This window comes from Myxine glutinosa, chromosome 9 (genome assembly GCF_964187855.1).
Source record: "Myxine glutinosa chromosome 9, kmMyxGlut1.1, whole genome shotgun sequence".
In the NCBI taxonomy this organism is placed as follows: domain Eukaryota; kingdom Metazoa; phylum Chordata; class Myxini; order Myxiniformes; family Myxinidae; genus Myxine; species Myxine glutinosa.
This window is the reverse complement of record NC_136269.1, coordinates 129,850,804-129,873,906: the sequence shown is the minus strand read 5'-3', so window position 1 is coordinate 129,873,906 and position 23,103 is coordinate 129,850,804. Positions and strand designations below refer to the sequence as shown.

The window sequence follows — 23,103 nt, the reverse complement described above, 5'->3', positions numbered from 1 at the left end:
TTCACACCACCCATGTTCACACCACTCGACTGTCCAATCAGCGGACGGCTCGCTTCGCCTTCGCCCAGCAGATGCCAATACGATGGCGTCGTAAGATGGCGTCGTATCGGCAGTTAATCGGATGCTTTTGGGCCCCAACATCGGCTAATTCAGATTTTTCGAGTATGTGTGTACGTGATAAACAAAGAGCGTGGTTCGTAGATCGTAAATCCATTCGTGCCGTGGGCATCGGGTCACTGGGTGCGGCGTAAAAGGGATAACAAAGTCGAGTCCTTACGCTATTATTATATAGATGTTGGAAGAACAAGAGTTCTGGGTTGTATTCAAATGAAGTGTAATTCTCAAAGTGGCAAGTTGTGTAACCTTGTTTGCACGGTGGTTTGGGTCATGACACATTTGCTTAGCAAACCCTTTTTCCTGATTTGGAACCTGTTGCTTATGTCTTTTAACATTTTATTATTATTATTATTATTATTATTATTATTATTATTATTATCGTTTTGTTTGCTTATTTGTTTGGTTCATTATTAATTTTATTCTCCCTCCTATGCCCTTTTCTTCCGATATCCAGCTAACATGGAGGTTCTAAACAAAGTACATGTGGATTACGTTACCCTTCCCGGTTGGAAGACGGGCATTGACAAATTGCGTTCTTTTGACGAACTTCCCGTCAATGCTCAAAACTACATTTGCTTCATCGAAAAACATCTGGGTGTTCCTAGTGAGTTGCATCATTTTTATGCCATGTTGAATATTTTTTCCGAATCTTTTTTTTTCTTTTACTGTGTAACATTTTGAGCAGACGTTTGTGCACATACATACACACATGCACATGCACATACATATACACATGCACATACATATACACACTCATATAACATGTGCACCTTGCCTTTAACGTTTTTGCTACTTTTTCATCTCCATGCAAGTCTTTCATTTTTTAATTTTTTTTCATTCACCATTTTTGTTTTATTTTTGCTTCTTTTAATACTCAAATATTGGGTCATTTTTGGCATTTGTGGAAAATGCTTACTTTGCGTATATGAGATACACATTGTAAACTTTGTTCTGTGTGAGTATAACAGGACTGGTGAATGGCTTCCATTGGTTACAATGTCTTCATCTCAGCTACTTAGATTAATATATACTAGCAACGGTACCCGCCCTATGGGTGGGGCTTCAATTGGGAGGCCCAAATGAAAAGGCAAAATATCAGAAATTGAAGGCTTTTTAAATTTTAAAAGATTCATATAAACATCCGTTGAATCATATCACACGCAAATCATCAAAATCTAAACAGTACATGGCACCCATTTTGAAAAAAGATTGAATTCTGCAAAACGGAAGCGGCCGCTACACGTCTTTCTCAGTCGCACGTTTATGTGTGAAGAGTGCGCGCCAAATCTGTAACACGGAAGTGGCCGCTACACCTGTTTCTCAGTCGCTTTGCACACGCTGCCGTGTTACTTCGGAGCCGCACGTTTATATAGGAAGAGTTCGTCAGGAGTCGATCTACTCTCTCCTGGTACATAGAATAAACAGTATTTGTAGAATTTCAACAAAAGCCACATCACTGTTCATATCGGTAAATATTATTCCATCATGTTTGGAAAATCTGGAAAAATTGGAAAAATTGGAAAAACAATATAGCCTATTTTACTTCAGGGGGTCCCAGAATTACCCACCCAAAATATCGTTGTGATCGGTTCAGCCGTTTTTGCGGTACCTTCGAACGGACAGACGGACAGACGGACATACGGACATACGGACATTTGGTGAATTATAGTAAGATTACATATATATATATATATATATATATATATATATATATATATATATATATATATATATATATATATAACATATGTATATGTGTGAGCGTGTGTATTGTAATGTTCGGCTTCCTTCTTGGGATTTCAGTACAGTAATTGGTCTTTGTTTTACTTTAACTTTTTAACTTGTCCTCAGCACTTTTACCTTCGATAGAGAGGTGTTGTGGTGATTAGGGAGGCACAAATCGAATAATCATGGAACGAAGGGCTGTGGGCTAATTTATTAGGGTACAGGGAGAAAAATATTTTGACATTAGCCATCATCATGATGGATGACTGTTGGATCTCTCCTCTCCCCCTCACCTCCTCCCCCCTTCCACACACACCCTCCCTCCCTCCCACGGTACAGCGAGTCAAAGCAGTGAGTGTTGTGGTTTCAAATTTATTCTAAAAACAGTTCTTTGTGCAATTTTTTTTCTTGGACAAATATGGTTTAATTTTCTTGCCCTGATCCAAATGGTCAGATTAAATTGGTCAGTATTGACAGGACGTCCAACACGTCACTACTGTTGGCTGCAGGCAAAGCTTTGCCTGCACCTCCTCAATAGCTATTTAATTCATCAGGACACTATGGTAGTGCACTGTGTTGAGTTGATACTCTGGTTGGGAAAATTGCGTCATAATATTTCCGCATTCTCGTCACTCACCAGATCTGCTTGCAATAAATTCCCACCTGTTGGGAAAACTATAAGGTTTGCTATGTGGAACCCAATATTCACCACTGTCTGTCCTTGGAAGTGCTGTCGGTTTTAATATTCACCCAAAAATAACTATCCAGTACAACAATGCCTGGAGTGCACAGTTGGAAACTGCACAAAATACTCGGTATGAACCTCAGATACCCCTTTCTCTCTGTCTCCCTGCAGCTCTACCAGATTAAATGTGTTTACCAAGAACCCTTAGCACCTTTAAACTCTCGGCCTGCTTCATGTGTACACCTGCACTGCTTTGTTCCTCTTCTCTTATCTGTGAAGTTGCCGCCATATCTTTAATTGCATTCTTTCCTTGAGTTCATCAGTGTTGCAGCCCACCATTATCTGTCTTCTTCCATTCCAACCTACATATTTTTAAATCGTCTTTGTGTCTGTCTTTTTCCAATTAATAACCTCCAGTTGTTTCTTCTTCCTTTTTTTTTTTTCTTTCAGTCAAGTGGGTGGGAGTTGGTAAGGATCGGGAATCGATGATTCGCCTCTTCTAGCCTGGAGCAGCACAAGAAGCGTCACTCGACGATGAGCCAATTACACATGCTGGGGAGGGAATGAATGGAAAGTCTCTTTTTTAAGGCCATATTCTTAGACTGTGCCACGGATGTAGGCCCTCTGCTGCTTTCATTCGGGCCATGCATCATCGCATGGCCTTAATCCGCAGAATTTGTGCATGCCATGTTTGTATTGTTGCCACCATTGGAGCAGTGCCATAACCTCCTGAAAAGAAGCACTTGACATTTGGCTTCATTCAACTACAAAATTGTTTATTTTTTAAATTTTATTTTAGCTTTGATTGTATTTACCTCGGGTAGTGATTGGGTTTATTCATAGTTGCTTGACTTTAAAGTTACAAATATAACCAGTTATTTAACACTGGCAATGGTTAAGGGAATGTTTGGTTCTGTGCTCGATTTGTATCGATGGCAAAAGTGGTTCGAGATCGCTAACGCTGTCTTAATTGTGCTGGATTAGTAAGGTCGTTTTAAAGCAAAAAGCACATATTGCCAAACCACTAAGTTCTAAAAACAGGAGTTGATGAGAGGGTAATAATTAAAGGTTAATACGTTTAAATGGGCACACTCGGTGCCCTATGCTTTGTAAAAGCTCAGAATGTAAAATAATTTTTGTTAACCATTGGATGTTCACATCGTATCGAGAACTTGCAAGGAAAGAGAGGTGTGTGTTTTTCTGAAGCTTTGCACTTCCTGGTTTCTGTGCCACAATGTCGTTAGTGGTTGAGTAATGAGGAGCGATCCTCATGCTGCTAATTTGTTACACACCGACACATTTAGCAAACTGTGCACTCAGTCTTGGTGCGCGTACGTCACGGGTGACTCTATGACTTTTTAAAAATGGTCTCATTGCTGCATATTGTTGGGTTATTTTAAGCCACTCGCATGGATGTGTTAAGGTGGTTGTTTAATACTGGAATAAATTTGTTTTTAAAAATGTGTAATTAAAGAAATGATTGTTCTTTAAAAATGTAATTAGAATGATTGTCATGAAAGTTACGCCTTTCTTGCCTGATAGGTTTGGGCGTTCCCCAACTTTGTCGCGTAAGACATCCATTCAAGAGTCTACGTCTTCTCCTTCTCTTGCCTTTATAAGGGTTGAGGTCAAATAGTACCAATCTTCTGCCCTGCCTCGACCACGATATTCCTCCACTGCCCCTTCTCCTCAGCCATCTCTCTCCACTTTCCAATCACCCCCACCTTATTGATATCCCTCACACAATCTTCCCATCTCATCCCCAATCTGCCTCTTTTTCTCCTGCCTTGCTTTATCAACCTATCCACTCTCTCTGCCATTCCCTCTTCCTCCATACACACCATGTGTTCCACTTCAGGCCCACTTCAGTTGGCTTTTTACCAATCTCCCCGTCGAGCTCATCTGCACATCAATCTCCTCCCTCAGTTCATCCATCCTCGTCACTCCTGCATTCCTCCTGGCCCAGTTTTTCTTGCAGACTTGCAACCTCTGTTGGTCTCTCTGTCATTGCCACCATTTCACGACCGTAAAGGTAGGCCGGCATTACACAAGTCACCAAAACCTTCCCTTTTAATTTCCTTGATTTATTTCTGTGTGCCATTACTCCTTCCACCCTCCTCCATGCATTCACACAAACCTGATTCCTCTTCTGCACCTCTGCCTATGACTTGCCATCCTCAGTCACTGTTCCCCCCCTTACCCTCCCACCCTCCCACTCTCCCCCAGATATTCAAACCTATTTCCCTGTTTGATGTACTTCCCCTCTACTGCCGCACAAAATTACCTCCAGTTTTACCGATGTGTGCTGTTCAAAGTGAGATGATGGTCCATTTTGTGTAGGTACGCAGGAGGAAAGCAAAAAATATAAATTGCACTTTTTGGCCAAGGAGCCAGATTGCAAAGTGCAGTTTGGTTATGACACTCTTTCACAACGACAAAAAACTACTGCACATACTCAGCTGTTGGAGTGTAATTGAGTGTGGACACATGATCCTGCTGATGTTGCGCTACTCGTGGTCATGAATATTCGTCACTCTAGTGAATGTCTGTGCAGGGGGATCGTCACATACGAGTGAGATCTGGCCCTGGGGTGCTCCATGGTGGAGGATTGTTGCATACGAGTGAAATCTGCCCTTGGGGTGCTCCAAAGTGGAGGATCGTCACACATGAGTGAAATCTGCCCTTGGGGTGCTCCATGGTGGAGGATCATCGTGCATGAGTGAGATCTGGCCCTTGGGTGCTCCATTGTGGAGGATCGTCGCATACGAGGGAGATCTGCCCCTGGGTCCCCCCCCATAGTGGAGGATTGTCGCATACAAGTGAGATCTGCCCTTGGGGTGCTCCATGGTGGAGGATCATCGTGCACAAGTGACATCTGCCCTTGAGGTGCTCCATGGTGGAGGATCATCGTGCACAAGTGACATCTGCCCTTGGGGTGCTCCATTGTGGAGGATCATCGTGCACAAGTGACATCTGCCCTTGGGGTGCTCCATGGTGGAGGATCATCGTGCACAAGTGACATCTGCCCTTGGGGTGCTCCATGGTGGAGGATCATCGTGCACAAGTGAGATCTGCCCTTGGGGTGCTCCATGGTGGAGGATCATCGTGCACAAGTGAGATCTGCCCTTGGGGTGGTGCTCCATGGTGGAGGATCATCGTGCACAAGTGAGATCTGCCCCTGGGGTGCTCCATGCTGGAGGATCATCACATACGAGTGAGATCTGCCCTGGAGTCCTCCATGTTGGAGGATCGTCGCACCCTTCCTCTTCCTTCGCTTTATTCCAATCTCCTCCCAAACTCGTTCTCTTCTCTCCCCAGTCTCCCTCCTTTCTCTCCTGCCATCCTCCCTTTATCCCCTCTATCCTGCTGTGTATGTCATAAATCGATAGCCCTAATCACTAGCAGCAATTGTTTTATGCCTTGCTCGGGTGATCATTGTTGGTGTACTGATGCCACCCCAAATATTTCAAAAATATGTTTGGAACTTCTTCAAGGCGTTCCTTTTCTCTGAATTTTTACCACCACATTCAGCCTATATGTACAACACACGTGCCATATCAGATCCATTCAAATATGTCGGCTTTCATCAAACTGATTTTTTTCTTCGGACATGTTCTCCCTCACCCCCCACCCCCTTTGTCCATACAAATCCTCCTCAACTCCCTTACCACTCATTAATCTTCCTTTACTCAGTCCTCATCATCCTCCCTTTAGCTACTTTAAACTCAGATCTTGCTGGTAACTGTGTTTCCTCCCCGCCAAAATCTTGTATACCAAAAGACAAAGGTGCTTCATAGTCATCCAAACTGACTCTGCTTTTCTCCCACCATCTTCGCTCTCAGGATTCAAATTTTGGACACTTGCTTCCTTTTTAGATGACAATTTTTGGATGGACTCCCTTATTCCTTTTTATCCAGATTATGACACCTGGCTCCATCTCCAATGGTACCACCTACTCTTTGTGAAGCTTCTTCCCTCTCTACCTGTGACAAATCGAAAGCCACCTACTCAACACCCATTTCCCCTGGCTCTACGGTGCGAGTAATAGGTTTAAAATCGCAATTGATTAGTTTTGAAAGTGACATAATTTCAAATGTAATAATTGAAATACCACTTTAGTTTGAATCTCGAGGCTAGTTGGTTCCCACTTCTGACACAATTTTATCATTAATCCCAGATGTTCCACAAAACTCAAAACCCTGACTGCCTTCTCAGCTCACACGTGTTATGTCCCGCGATCCTAAGGACCTTTTTTTTTTAACCATCTAACCTTGAAGAAGCCGAGCGATTTATTCTCCCCGCAATTGAATCGCAAATTTAACTTCATACCATTTAGCTTCTAAAGCTATTAGTAAGGGCATTTTATGAGATATTTCACAAATCTGTTAACTAAATTGTTACCAAAAAATTCTTCACCAATATGTTTGTAAAGGTGTGTAATAACATGTGTTAAAATGTTGAAGTTCAACTCACGTGGGAAACCCAGAAAAAAAGCTGTTGAATTCGGGTACCGAAAAATTATTTTCGAGAATTTTTATTTTTTTAAATCGGCCCTTAAGTAACTTATGAGGGGTCAAATAAGGGTTTTTCATGATTCTGAGTTGATTGTTAACATTTATATTTTCACTTTTACATTTACACACAAAGTAGCTTTTATTTCACATACATATATAATACTCAAGAGTTATTTCTCATTCACAATGTCAGAAGTTTCAACAGTCATTGTCTATGTCTTCTTCAGACTCAACAACATCATGACTGCAGTTTCTGCATGTAATTCCATTACAGACTCCACAGGCCGAGATGCACGTGACCCCATTCTTCTTGCAGCTGCATCGCCGGTTGTTGCAATCTCCATGACAATTACAGCTCGTGAACTGCAATAGCTCCTCAGGAGCCGTGGGGTCCAGTGTTGGAACTGGCTCATCCAGTGTTGGCTTTGATCACCCACCCCGCTGCCCAGAGTGTGTCACCTGGAGTGAGGAGTGGCTGATCATGAGCCAGGGAGGAGGAAAGCTCAGCGAGGGGGAGAAACATGATCGCGTTCGTTCCTATCTGTTTCCTGTTCGTAAATGGAATAATCTTTACTTCAGTTCCTCTCAGGATCTTAGCTTTGTCGAGTGCCTTCAACTTCACCCGGGGGAAAGCTGCTGTTGTCTGTGGATCTGGCAAAGGTGGTGCCGGAGAGGTGACTTCGATCCAACCCATTGAGTGAAAGGGAGTGTTTCCGTGAATAGAGACAATGTTTAAATCTATATTGTCTCCAACAAACTGAGTGACTGCATTGTTTGTTTCCCCAACCTCCATAAAGACCACCTGATCATTACTTGACAATTCACTTTCACTGGCTTTCACTTTGGCTGTCATCACTGATTGATCCTCAAGCGCAGCATCAACCGCAACCTCATCATTGATCTGTTCATCGGTTTCCTCCACAATGGTGTCAAGAGTGCCAGAAGTATCTGGAACATCATCTCCACTCCTACTATTAAGGAAGCAGTATTTGTAGTTTTGTGTCTCCGTGTAAGACTCAGTGTATCCCAGCCGGTGGAACTTGTTGAGCATCCATTTTGACCCAAATCTATGATCAAGTTGTATGGCAAGCCCCATTTGGTGTGGCAATACTCCAGACCGAGGTCGACAGGCCTTAATAAAATTCTGCCCCCAAACGGCAACTCTTTCGTCTGCCTTGACAATCGGTCTCAAGAACATCTGAAGGCTTGCAGGAACAAGTGTCAGCTGACTATCGATGTCAGTCATACTGTGTGTGGTGGGGTATGACTTTGGACCTAAATCAATCAAGGCAATATCATTGGATATGAACATGAGTGCCATCTTTATGATCTGAGTCTTCTCATCTCCATGGTCAAGATTAGCATGATGCCCTCGCAGAATATTGTCGGTGCCATCTTTGAGACAGAGTACATCTGCCCTTCTTTCCTGTGTTGTGAAATACAAGGTGTCTTCGTATTTCTCTAGAAGTTTTATCTTTAGCCAATGCTTTGAATAAGAAAGGCTCTTCTCTGGTGACTGATCAAACTCCTGCAGCTTTTCATGGACTTGGTCCATGTTCATTACCCCATGCTCTAATTCTGAGTCTAACCATTCGCAGAATTCAATAAAAACTGCCTCTCGCTCCTCATCAATACTCCTCTGTCCTCTCTTCCTTTTTCCTTCCTCATCAGTCTTGGACAAACTGTCACCTCTCGCAAACATAAGTTTGCATCGCAAATGGTACAGTGTTTCTTCTGCTACCAAGTCGTTGATCCCTTCCAGGCGTCCAGTGACTTCAGTGCCCCAGTCATCCCCGCGACTCCATGCTGTCTTCAGCAAGCTTGCCTTCAGTGTATCTGCAGTCAAATTATCTGGCACTCTGTATTTCTTTCTAGCTTGTGCTGGATTATTTTTCTAGAGCTGGGCTGGTTGGTTGCAAAGAATGCATACATCCTTATACAGGAGGTCAACTGACTGTGATCTTCTAGAACTGCAGCCAGTTGATGAACTGAACTCACAAGTAGTGCGTCTTCTCTTCAACTTTGATGACTCTTTCTCTGCCTTTGATGCTTGAGCTGACTTCTTGGTGGTTGCAACAAAGTTGTTGTACAGATCATTTTTACACTTCTGGTGGTACCTCAGTTTTCCTTCCTTTTGAGCCTCCTTCATACGTTCCACAACAGTAACATTTTCGACAGTTTCTGCTTGTTTCAATAAAGTTGAGTATCCCTTTGGAGTTGCCTGTATGAGCCTTTCAGCTGGTGTATCCGAGCGTGCACAGATGAAGCAATTGAGCACAGGTGGAGTAACGTCTTCATCCATATTGCTAGACTCCATGTCCTGCAAAGTAGAAAATGAGATATATTTAGAAATTATTTTTCCACAAAGGAGTGTCTGTGGTGAAATATAAATGTTAACAATCAACTCAGAATCATGAAAAACCCTTATTTGACCCCTCATAAGTTACTTAAGGGCCGATTAAAAAAAAAAAAATTCTCGAAAATAATTTTTCGGTACCCGAATTCAACAGCTTTTTTTCTGGGTTTCCCACGGGAGTTGACCTTCAACATTTTAACACATGTTATTACACACCTTTACAAACATATTGGTGAAGAAATTTTTTGGTAACAATTTAGTTAACAGATTTTCATATGTTTCCCTTACTATATGGAAGTGTGTGGTTCACCAATGAGAAATTCAATTTCTGGTTACAAAGATAAACCTATTTATTATAAAGCACTGTGCAAAATTTTTCACATTCCTGACATCTTTAGTGAGTTCATTCACATATGTACGCAATTATCCAGTAACTGCATAAGTGATTTCCCCTAGTACAGCATGTCCTTTGTGCCTTGTGTTTGTACAGTGCCTTCAGAAAGTATTCACACCCCTTGACTTTTTTCACATTTTTCTGTGTTACAGCGTGAATTTAAAATGTATTAAATTCAGATTTTTTTTGTCAATAATCTATAAATAATACCCCATAATGTCAAAGTGGAATTTTCTTTTTAGAAAATTTTACAATGTAATTAAAAATGAAAAGCAGAAATGTCTTGTCAATAAGTATTCAACCCCTTTGCTATGACACTCCAAATTGAGCTCAGGTGCATCCAATTTTCCTTTGATCGTCCTTGATATTGTTGCGGTTTTGAGAACCCACACAAGTAACATCATTAAAGGTTGCACCCCATAGGTAGGCCACAAGCAACACGTAGGTCACCTTAGGACGGTAGTTATTCCATAGTATGTGTTTAGATAAGGCCATTCCCAATAGTTGCATCTGCGTTGCGTAAAACCAATAAGAGTAGGCCCCTTTTGTTCATTTTGGCAGCCTCCCTCCAAGTGATGCCATTAAGCGCTCTCCAGTCTATGCCCCATCGGCCCTCCCAATTTGTTACGCTCCTTGAAGCCACTAGGTGAGGCCCGAAAAGGGGGCGGAGCGCAAGGGAGGAGGTGCGGCCATGTCACGCAGCCATTAAGGCGGAGCCGGTAAGCCATAACCAGCCAATCAGGGCTGAGGGGAGATCGCCTGACCAGGCATGGTTTGGGCTTCCAGAGCGTTCGCTGGCTTGGCTTATAAAAGCGCGAACACAAAGCCCTCGCAAGGACTGATGAGAAAGACTGAAGCCAAGGACTGATGAGAAGGACTGAAGCCAAGGACTGATGAGAAGGACTGAAGCCAAGGACTCATGAGAAGGACTGAAGCCAAGGACTCATGAGAAGGACTGAAGCCAAGGACTCATGAGAAGGACTGATGAGAATATTTACGAAGCAGCGCTCATTACAGAGGACTTGTTGGAACGTTGGCTTATTAAGAACTTACGCAGCAGCGCTCATTACACAGGACTTGAAGGAATTGCGCTTTACGAGAGTTGAGTACGAGAGGGAGAGACGCGCTGTGGCAACCAGCTTACCCAGGGCGGGCGCGCGGCACGCATTGCCAAGAACTGCAGCGTGCAGAGGGACATTGGGGAAGGGGAGCGGTACACATATTACATATGCGGCCAAGAGCCACGAAGTCGCGCTGGCCCGGCTTACCCTTTCCCCGTGACAATAATTGTCCGCTCGCGCCTACGCTACGCGGAGAGCTGCCTGCCGGGTTTCCACCATCATCGCCTGGTACGGGTCGAGGACCGGAGCCTGAACGCCATCGCCGGACCTTCCATCCTACCATCTGCATCCCCGCGTGAGTCTGAAGTCTGAGAGCGATCGGGCCCGTGTCCAGGGAATAGAATAAGACTGTCCAAGGCTGCCCTGTGTACTTTTCCTTCCTCTTCCTTGTACATTCCTTTCTTTTCCTCTTCTTTGTACATTGTTAATAAATTCCTTGTTATTCCTGGTTTCTCCTTAATCCGATCATCCTAGTCTTTTCTCCATTGGGTAAACGTGGCACGATCCCAACCGCTATAATCGGGTTAGCCATTGTTAACAGCTCGGATCGTGGATCGCTATCCGCTCGGCGTTTCCACCTGATATCCGTGATTCGGGCGGGAGTTATTTCCTTGCTTCACGGTCGGTGTTAGTAATTAGGTAATAGGACTAAATTCGACCAACAACCCTATTTAACACCGACCGGAAGGAACGTGATAACTTCAGGATCGCGTCGGCCAGATAAAGGACAAGGGGATTAACCCCCTCTTGATAAGGGGAGAGCCGACGTCGGAGATCCGCAACAATATGTCTCTACAACTTAATTGAAGTCCACATTGTGGCCATTTCAATTGATTGGACACGATTTATAAATAACCACACCTTTCTATATAAGGTCCCACAGCTGACACTGCATGCCAGAGCAGAAACTCTACGATGAAGTCCAACGAACTGTCCGTTGAACTCTGAGATAGAATCGTGAGGTGGCATAGATCTGGGGATGGTATAAAACAATATCTAGAGTGTTGAAGTTTCCCAAGAGCAGTCTCTGCAGGACTTCACAAATCTAGGCTTCATGGGAGAGTGGCCAGACGGAAGCCACTCCTGAGAAGAAGGCACATGATAGCACACGTGGAGTTTGCAAAAAGGCACATGAAAGACTGAGAGCATGAGGCAAATGATTGTGGTCTGATGAGACAATAATGGAACTCTTTGGCCTGATTGTAAAGTGCAATGTCTGATGGAAACCGAGCAAGGCTAACAGCATCCCTACTGTGAAGCATGTTGGTGACAGCATCATGTTATGGGGATGATTTTCAGTGGCAGGGACTGGGAGACTTGTAAGGATAGAGGTGATGGAGCTAAATGCAAGCAAATCCTTGGGATGAACCTGCTTCAGAGTGCTGCAAAAGGCCTTAGACTGCGGTTAAGATTTACGTTCCAATATGACAATGACCCCAAGCATAAAGCCAAAGCAACACTGGAATGGTTTCAGAACAAGAACATGAAAGTCCTTGAGTGCCCCAGCAAAGCCCAAACTTGAATCCCATTGAGAATCTGTGGAAAGACTTGAAGATTGCTGTTCACCGACACTCCCCATCCAACTTAACACAGCTTGAGCAAATCCGCAAGGAAGAAAGGGAAAAACTCCCCAAATCATATGTGCAAAGCTGACAGAACACATACCCAAGAAGACTCAAAGCTGTAATCACTGCCAAAGGCGCTTCTACGAAGTATTGGCTCAGGGGGTTGAATACCTGTGTACATTCGATATTTCTCTTTCATCTATTTATGTATATAAAAGAAAGTTTTTGTTTGGTTGTTTGTCTGCACGCACTAATCTCCTGAACGGTGAAAGATAGGAGGAAACCTCTGAAATAAAAAAATGTCGGGACGGACCCCGGGAATGTTATAGGCTAGGTGGCGAGGCCGCCTCGGCCAGGCTGGGCCCATTTTGCAATAAATCTTCTTTCAAAATTCTCTTGAAGTACAACTTATGCACTTAATAGGAATATCTGACTGATTGCAACACATGCTTTCAAAATTCTCTCTCGCGGGGCCGGACAGAAGAAAGAACAAGGAATCGTTGAGCACTAACTGATACTGTGCTCGCGTCAGACCTATGTCCAGAAGATTAAATTCATTCAAAAAGACCCCGGGCAACGCCGGGTGCATTCAGCTATTTAAAATATATATATTTTGTAAAAATTTCTAAAATAAAATTCCACTTTGACATTATGGGGTATTATGTGTAGATCAGTGACAAAAAGCTCAATTTAATCCATTTTAAATTCAGGCTAACACAGAAAATGTGAAAAAGTCAAGGGGTGTGAATACTTTCTCAAGGCACTGTATATTCATTCTCTGTGCAAGCCAAAATGCTTAAAATACAACACACGAAACCTTTCCTTATAGGCCTTTGTCCGTGACATGGACTTTGACAAGGAGCTTGCACGATTCTGTTTATGGGAGCCGAGAGAATCTATCTCTGAGGGTGAGAAATACCAAGAACACATCAGAAAGTATGCTCTGTAGTGCACCTGATCGGCCCTTCGGAGGCCCTGCAAAATTTGAGCAGGTATGTACTTTGACAGCAACTCATGAACTCAACTGAGTCCATGAGGTGCTGTCAAAGTGACGTGGTCACAGCTGCCCACAAGATATGCTTTGCCTTTTGTATGCATCATGTGGCTACGGATTGCATAGAGAAGAGAAGACAGTCACTGTGGTGAATGTGGCACTAATCGCAAAAAGCAGACCGAGGGAGCGAGCTTGGTATCACCACGTTTGCCATAGCTTTTCTATTTTAGGGTCCCTACCTTTTCACCCCTCCTAACCCCTTCTTCATGGGATCTCACATTGCATTGGACACGCTCAGCGAAGCCCAAGATCCTTTATTCCTCCTCACTGGAGCAAGGTCGTGATAGAGTAGAATAGAGTCGTGCGTCCAGTCAGCTATTCCCCTCTCCTTCCTCCACTGAGTGAAATGGCAGGGTAACTGAGCAAACGGACTGTAACTCCTCCTCTCTGTTGGTAAGATGGAGGCAAAATTCCACACGTCTTAAAATGGCCAGCACGAAAAATAATGACAGAAGACATTTCAATGCACTCATGAAATTCGGTTACAACCCTTAGAATGTCTTCCCTCGATTAGGCCTGTCACAATACTCCATAAAAAAAAAAACCACCTTTAGAGGCCATTTTTCCCCGCAACGCGGGGGTTGGCCTTTTTCGGGAACCGTGGTTGTTGTTGTTTTTCGGTCCCCTGTTTGAAGCAATGTTTTACGGCCGGATGCCCTTCCTGACGCCAACCCTTTTTGCCGCCTTTAACGACAAACAGGGAATTACCAGTGAACTGGTACTCAATTAGCCGACCTCGGAAGGATGACAGGCTGAGTCAACCCCCCTGGTGTTAATTCAGCGATTGACGACTGGGATTCGAACCCAGGATCCTAGGATCCTAAGCCGGCACCCTAGCCGCTAGCCCAACACCAGGGTCTAGCCCAACACCAGGGTTAATCAATACTCCATAATGTCACAATACTCCATAATGATTAATATTACCCTGCGCTTACAAAGCGAAAAGCGGGGTTAAGCGATCTGTTAGTACGTATGGCGTAAGTGGATGTCTGCATTTTGAAAATTCATTTTCTCGGCAACAGTTGGTCTGATTGACAAGAAATTTTCACCATAAGAGCGTCTCCTGTAGAACTTTGTGATAATTATGATGTCATAGGTCACGTGGTACAAGTGCCATCTTGGAAAACCTCTGCACCTGTATATCTCTGAAACTGCTCCATGGAAAAAATTGAAACATGGCTCATTGTCTTTTTATTTTTTATACAAAGTCGAGGTTTGTGGAAGAACGAACACATAAAAACATAAATATATAAACATAAAACATATAATAAAGGGAGTGGGAGACGAGAAGGGAGAGAGACGGAAGCACACAAGCACAACAACAGTGGAGAACAACAACAGTAGATTTTGGGTGTATTAACAGGGGAAGAAAAGATCAAGGTTTTGGATGGGGCTGCTGAACAGATGGTGGTGAACATCTGTTTTAAAGACCTGGAGGTAGCTAGGTGATAGACCGGAAAGGAATGTAGAACACAGAACCTGTGGTGAGCGAGTGAAAAGCCCTCAGAATCAGCTTCATCACGGGAGAGTTATTATTTTTTTTGGATACAACATCGAGGCTCGTGTAAGAGCTAACATTAATTACAACAAAAAACGGACACATAAGACGAAATAAAGGGAGCGGGAGACAAGATGGGGAGAGAGGGGGAAGCACACAAGTACAACATTTGAGAGCAGGGACATCGGGAGATCTGTGGGAGGTGGAGGAGGCGTGGAAAGGTGGGTGGGAGAGGTAAAAAAAACACATGGACACTTCTAGGACTTCCAGGAAAAGAAGTTGGTATATCAAAAAAGTGGATCTGGGGTGAATTAACGGGGGTAGAAAAGATCAAGGTTTTGGATGGGGGAAGATAAGAGATGGTGGTGAACAGCTGTTTTAAAGACCTGGAGGGAGGAGTGGGATTGAAGAGAGTGAGGGAGTTTGTTCCAGCGGCGGGAGAAGAGGAATGAAAGAGTGAAGGTGAGCAGAGAGTCTTGATTTTGGCATTTTCACCAGAAGAGGGTTGCAGGCAGATCTTGTGCGACCTGTAGGTCAGTAGACCTGTAGATACCAATGATTCTGAAAGCTTTGGTTTCTAAAGCGTGAAGCCGAGGTAAGTGTGAAGCAGGAGCACCAGCCCTGAGGAGAGAGCAGTATTCCATCTGCAGTGGCGTCATTAGGGTTGGTGTCACCTAGTGCGGTAACTCATGGTGCCCCCCCCCCCCCCCCCATTAGTCAGGTTCACTATGTTAACAAATATAATTTCGTTCAAAATTTTTGGAGATTAGCAAACCTGTACATTTTTGGAATCATCAGAGCATGGAGAATCCGAAAATCTATGTTGGCATTTGCATAGACACAGATTTAGGATTTTCAAAATGGCCGCCATAAAATACGTATTTTGCGCTATCTCGGCTTCTAGTCAACCTAGAAACTTAATTCAATATAGTAATCCTATGTTTTCTGGGTGAAGGAATCCAATAAAGGCCTCAAAATAGTGCTCAGGATTATAGAAAAGCAACAAACAATGGTAATTGAAAACCATTGTCTTTATATTTATGATATAACTGTATTTAACATAATACATGATATTGCAAGTCCTTTGAAGTTATAGGTATGGGTTTATAAAGCAAGAAAGCGGCCTTGTTAGTATCAGATTGAACTATAAGTCCCATACACAGGATCTACTAGGTCTATACCGTTCAGGAATATGCTTTTACAGATCTTCATCACTGTCCTCAATGTCATTTTCGCAAAGGTGTCTATGCAAATACCAACATTAATTTTTGGGTTCCTCATGCTCTAAATATTCCAAAAATGTATAGTTTTGCTAATCTCCAAAAAATTTGAACGAAAAAACATAGTGAACCTGACTACATGGACCTCCTCCCGTACCAGACCATACAGAATCCTTCGTAATGTTTTTTGTGCTAATGTTACTCGTAAATCGTAATTCCCGTATGTCACTGAATGTAATGGCAATAGTGGTGACATAAACAACTAGCAAAATTAAAATTACACCTTTAAATTACAATATCATACGCACAGCCTAAATGTATTTACATTTACATAGTTTCGGTAAGAAAACAACAGAATTCGAAGTAAAAACGTTTAAGAACTACATCAAAATTATGTCGATTTTAACGTTAAACTTTATTGTTGCATGAGATACATTAATGGATTAGGTTTGCATCATCAATAACGGCCCAAATCATGTCGAACCTGTAGACAAATGCATATGGAAATATACTCATAAATGAAATAATACCATAAAAATAAACAGGAACAAATACACAAGCATTTCAGCACTTGGTGAACATCTCGACTCATTCAGAACTTTCCTTTCCTGGCCTGAAAAGCTGCGAACTTGTGAATCACTTCGTCGAAATCAATGCCTTTCGCCAACTCACTTTCAATTGATAATATCGCAAGATCGGAAAGCCTTGACACTGCTAACATTTGGTGTCACCCCCTCTGATAGTGTCACCCGGTGCGGTCCGCACCCTCCGCACCCCCCTAGTGACGCCAGTGTTCCATCAAGCTGCGGATGAAAGCTTTGTATGTGGTGAGGAGCTCAGAAGTGCCCAGAAAGGACTTCGCACGACGGAGGATGCCCAGTCGGCGAACGGCTTTGGAGGCCAGCTTGGAAATGTGGTTTTCGCAGGAACGATCATGGCAGATAGTGAGACCCAAAAGCTTGAGTGAGACGTGGGCTTCTTTGGGAGGTTGTTGAGAAAGTAGATGGGAGGGTTGTCCAGACGGTCTTTTCGGAGAGACATCGTAAGAGAGTGAGATTTGTCAGGATTGAAAGACATGTTGCACTTGTTTGACCAGTTTGTGATTTTGTCCAGGTCTGCAGAGAGTGAGGAGGCTGCAGACTGCCGATCTGAGGGATGAGGAATGGAGCAGCAGAGGGTGGAATCGTCAGCAAAAATATGTATTTTCCACAGAATCGGAGAAATCATCAATGAAGACCAGAAAAAGCACAGGGCCCAGAACACTACCTTGGGGAACTCCAGCCTGAACAGGAAGGGGAGATGAGAGAAACCCATTCAGGGCCACACGTTGCCTACGACCAGAGAGGAAGTCTGCAAGCCATGCATGGAGGTTCCATGGAGATGATAGTGATGGGAATGGTAGTGATCAGGATGATGGTGATGATAGTGATCAGGATGATGGAGATGATGATGATGGGGATGGTAGTGATCAGGATGATGGAGATGATTGGGATGGTAGTGATCAGGATGATGGGGATGATAGTGATCGGGATGATGGAGATGATAGTGATGGGGAAGATGGAGATGATAGTGATGGAGATGATAGTGATCGGGATGATGGAGATGATAGTGATGGGGATGATGGAGATGATAGTGATCGGGATGATGGAGATGATAGTGATCGGGATGATGATGATCGTGATCGGGATGATGGAGATGATAATGATCGGGATGATGGAGATGATAGTGATGGGGATGATAGTGCTGGAGATGATAGTGTTGGGGATGATGGAGATGATAGTGATCGGGATGATGGAGATGATAGTGATGGGGATGGTAGCGATCAGGATGAGGGGGGTTGTAGTGATTGGGATGATAGTGATCAGGATGATGGAGATGATAGTGATGGGGATGGTAGTGATCAGGATGATGGGGATGATAGTGATGGGGATGGTTGTGATCGGGATGATGGAGATGATAGTGATGGGGGTGGTAGTGATCAGGATGATGGAGATTGTAGTGATTAGGATGATGGGGTTTATAGTGATGGGGATGGTAGTGATCAGGATGATGGGGATGATAGTGATCGGGATGATGGAGATGATAGTGATGGGGATGGTAGTGATCAGGATGATGGGGGTTGTAGTGATTGGGATGATAGTGATGGGGATGATAGTAATCGGGATGATGGAGATGAAAGTGATCGGGATGATGGAGATGATAGTGATGGGGATGGTAGCGATCAGGATGAGGGGGGTTGTAGTGATTGGGATGATAGTGATGGGGATGGTAGTGATCAGGATGATGGGGATGATAGTGATCGGGATGATGGAGATGATAGTGATCGGGATGATGGAGATGATAGTGATGGGGATGGTAGCGATCAGGATGAGGGGGGTTGTAGTGATTGAGATGATAGTGATGGGGATGGTAGTGATCAGGATGATGGGGATGATAGTGATCGGGATGATGGAGATGATAGTGATTGAGATGATGGAGATGATAGTGATGGGGATGGTAGCGATCAGAATGAGGGGGGTTGTAGTGATTGGGATGATAGTGATCAGGATGATGGAGATAGTGATGGGGATGGTAGTGATTGGGATGATGGGGTTTATAGTGATGGGGATGGTAGTGATCAGGATGATGGGGATGATAGTGATTGGGATGATAGTGATCGGGATGATGGAGATGATAGTGATCAGGATGATGGGGATGATAGTGATCGTGATGATGGAGATGATAGTGATGGGGATGGTTGTGATCAGGATGATCGAGATTGTAGTGATTGGGATGATGGGGTTTATAGTGATGGGGATGGCAGTGATCAGGATGATGGGGATGATAGTGATCGGGATGATGGATATGATAGTGATGGGGATGGTAGTGATCAAGGTGATGGGGATGGTAGTGATCAGGATGATGGGGATGATAGTGATGGGGATGGATATGGTAGTGATGGGGATGGTAGTGATGGGGATGGAGATGATAGTGATGGGGATGGTAGTGATCAGGATGATGGGGATGATAGTGATCGGGATGATGGAGATGATTGTGATCGGGATGATGGAGATGATAGTTAACGGGATGATGGGGATGGTAGTGATCAGGATGATGGGGATGATAGTGATCGGGATGATTGATAGTGATCGGGATGATAGCGATGGGGATGATAGCGATGGAGATAATAGTGATGGGGATGGTAGTGATCAGGATGATGGGGATGATAGTGATCAGGATGATTGATAGTGATCGGGATGATGGAGATGATAGTGATCGGGATGATGGAGATGATAGTGATGGGGATGGTAGTGATCAGGATGATGGGGATGATAGTGAGTGGGATGATGGGGATGATCGCGATCGGGATGATGGAGATGATAGTGATGGGGATGATAGTGATCGGGATGATGGAGATGATAGTGATCGGGATGATGGGGATGGTAGTGATCAGGTTGATGGGGATGGTAGTGATCAGGATAATGGGGATGATAGTGATTGGGATGATGGAGATCATAGTGATGGGGATGGTATTGATCAGGATGATGGGGATGATAGTGATCAGGATGATGGAGATCATAGTGATGGGGATGATGGAGATCATAGTGATGGGAATGGTATTGATCAGGATTATGGGGATGATTGAGATTATAGTGATAGTGATGGGGATGGTATTGATCAGGATGATGGGGATGATAGTGATCGGGATGATGGAGATCATAGTGATGGGGATGGTATTGATCAGGATTATAGGGATGGTAGAGATTATAGTGATGGGGATGGTATTGATCAGGATTATGGGGATGATAGAGACTATAGTGATGGGGATGGTATTGATCAGGATTATGGGGATGATAGAGATTATAGTGATAGTTATGGGGATGGTATTGATCAGGATGATGGGGATGATAGTGATCGGGATGATTGGAGATCATAGTGATGGGGAAGGTATTGATCAGGATTATGGGGATGATAGAGACTATAGTGATGGGGATGGTATTGATCAGGATTATGGGGATGATAGAGATTATAGTGATTGTGATGGGGGTGGTATTGATCAGTATTATGGGGATGATAGAGATTATAGTGATGGGGATGGTATTTATCAGGATTATGGGGATGATAGAGATTATAGTGATGGGCATGGTATTGATCAGGATTATGGGGATGATAGAGATTATAGTGATGGGGATGGTATTGATCAGGATTATGGGGATGGTAGAGATTATAGTGATGGGGATGGTATTGATCAGGATTATGGGGATGGTAGAGATTATAGTGATAGGGATGGTATTGATCAGGATTATGGGGATGATAGAGATTATAGTGATGGGGATGGTGTTGATCAGGATTGTGGGGATGGTAGAGATTATAGTGATAGGGATAGTATTGATCGGGATTATGGGGATGGTAGAGATTATAGTGATAGGGATGGTATTGATCAGGATTATGGGGATGATAGAGATTATAGTGATGGGGATGGTGTTGATCAGGATTATGGGGATGATAGAGATTATAGTGATGGGGATGGTGTTGATCAGGATTATGGGGATGATAGAGATTATAGTGATGGGGATGGTGTTGATCAGGATTATGGGGATGATAGAGATTATAGTGATGGGGATGGTATTGATCAGGATTATGGGGATGATAGAGATTATAGTGATGGGGATGGTGTTGATCAGGATTATGGGGATGATAGAGATTATAGTGATGGGGATGGTATTGATCAGGATTATGGGGATGATAGAGATTATAGTGATGGGGATGGTATTGATCAGGATTATGGGGATGGTAGAGATTATAGTGATGGGGATGGTATTGATCAGGATTATGGGGATGATAGAGATTATAGTGATGGGGATGGTGTTGATCAGGATTATGGGGATGATAGAGATTATAGTGATGGGGATGGTATTGATCAGGATTATGGGGATGATAGAGATTATCGTGATGGGGATGGTGTTGATCAGGATTATGGGGATGATAGAGATTATAGTGATGGGGATGGTGTTGATCAGGATTATGGGGATGATAGAGATTATAGTGATGGGGATGGTATTGATCAGGATTATGGGGATGATAGAGATTATCGTGATGGGGATGGTGTTGATCAGGATTATGGGGATGATAGAGATTATAGTGATGGGGATGGTGTTGATCAGGATTATGGGGATGATAGAGATTATAGTGATGGGGATGGTGTTGATCAGGATTATGGGGATGATAGAGATTATAGTGATGGGGATGGTATTGATCAGGATTATGGGGATGATAGAGATTATCGTGATGGGGATGGTGTTGATCAGGATTATGGGGATGATAGAGATTATAGTGATGGGGATGGTGTTGATCAGGATTATGGGGATGATAGAGATTATTGTGATGGGGATGGTATTGATCAGGATTATGGGGATGATAGAGATTATAGTGATGGGCATGGTACTGATCAGGATTATGGGGATGATAGAGATTATAGTGATAGGGATGGTATTGATCAGGATTATGGGGATGATAGAGATTATAGTGATAGGGATGGTATTGATCAGGATTATGGGGATGATAGAGATTATAGTGATGGTGCCTAGCCATCCTGCCCTGGTGTTGGTGCCCTGGTGCCCTGGTGCCCTGGTGCCCTGGTGCCCTGGTGTTGGTGTTGCCCTGGTGTTGGGCAAGCGGCTAGGGTGAGGGCTTAGGATCCTAGGATCCTGGGTTCGAATCCCGGTCAATCGCTGAATTAACGCCAGGGGGTTGACTCAGCCTGTCATCCTTCCGAGGTCGGCAAATTGAGTACCAGTTCACTGGTAATTCCCTGTTTGTCGTAAAAAGGCGACAAAAAGGGTTGGCGTCAGGAAGGGCATCCGGCCGTAAAACATTGCTTCAAAAAGGGGACCAAAAAAACAACAACAACCACGGTCCCCGAAAAAGGCCAACCCCCGCTTGCGGGGAAAAATGGCCTCTAAAGGTGGTTATAGAGATTATAGTGATGGGCATGGTATTGATCAGGATTATGGGGATGGTAGAGATTATAGTGATAGGGATGGTATTGATCAGGATTATGGGGATGGTAGAGATTATAGTGATGGGGATGGTATTGATCAGGATTATGGGGATGATAGAGATTATAGTGATAGGGATGGTATTGATCAGGATTATGGGGATGATAGAGATTATAGTGATGGGGATGGTATTGATCAGGATTATGGGGATGGTAGAGATTATAGTGATAGGGATGGTATTGATCAGGATTATGGGGATGGTAGAGATTATAGTGATAGGGAAGGCATTGATCAGGATTATGGGGATGGTAGAGATTATACTGATAGGGATGGTATTGATCAGGATTATGGGGATGGTAGAGATTATAGTGATAGGGATGGTATTGATCAGGATTATGGGGATGGTAGAGATTATAGTGATAGGGATGGTATTGATCAGGATTATGGGGATGGTAGAGATTATAGTGATAGGGATGGCATTGATCAGGATTATGGGGATGATAGAGATTATAGTGATAGGGATGGTATTGATCAGGATGATCACCGTGACTGTGACATTCAAAGACCTCTTGACATTCTGTCCCATAATCAGAATCCGGTAACTCATCAGGTCATTTGCCAGTGTTGTGACATTTAGACGTTAAGAAGAATAAACATATACACCTGATTTGATAGACAGGAGATTTAATGAATTCCTAAATTAGGTTTTAAAAAGCAGAAAATATTCACCTGAAATTTCATGAAAAAGGCGGAATCAAAGTTTCTTGACATCACATGATGTGTTGTAAGTTACATCATCACCACGTGAGCCCTATGGCTATTGATCATGATATAAATTGATACATGATGAGAGCATGATTTTCTAACCAAGATGAG

At 43.5% G+C, this 23,103-nt stretch overlaps 2 protein-coding genes across 3 annotated transcripts in view; one reads left to right on the top strand and one right to left on the bottom strand.

Annotated features, from left to right (window-relative positions):
• The window catches only part of LOC137434930 (adenylosuccinate synthetase isozyme 1 A), an 89,593-nt gene extending 85,603 nt beyond the window's left edge, over positions 1–3,990 (top strand). For both annotated transcript variants that reach the window (XM_068128169.2, XM_078784913.1), the window contains 2 exons: positions 572–721; positions 2,978–3,990. In XM_068128169.2, the coding sequence (XP_067984270.1) occupies positions 572–721; positions 2,978–3,030 (203 nt within the window). In that variant the 3' untranslated portion in view covers positions 3,031–3,990. The remainder of the gene's footprint in view (positions 1–571; positions 722–2,977) is intronic.
• A 2,469-nt stretch (positions 3,991–6,459) lies between these two features.
• LOC144893668 (uncharacterized) lies at positions 6,460–13,918 on the bottom strand. The gene is made up of 2 exons (XM_078784914.1): positions 13,750–13,918; positions 6,460–9,361 (listed from the first exon to the last, which is right to left on the bottom strand). Exon 2 carries the CDS (start codon positions 8,741–8,743, stop codon positions 7,451–7,453), a length of 1,293 nt encoding a protein of 430 aa, XP_078641040.1. The 5' UTR covers positions 8,744–9,361; positions 13,750–13,918; the 3' UTR covers positions 6,460–7,450.
• Between the last annotated feature and the right edge of the window lie 9,185 nt (positions 13,919–23,103).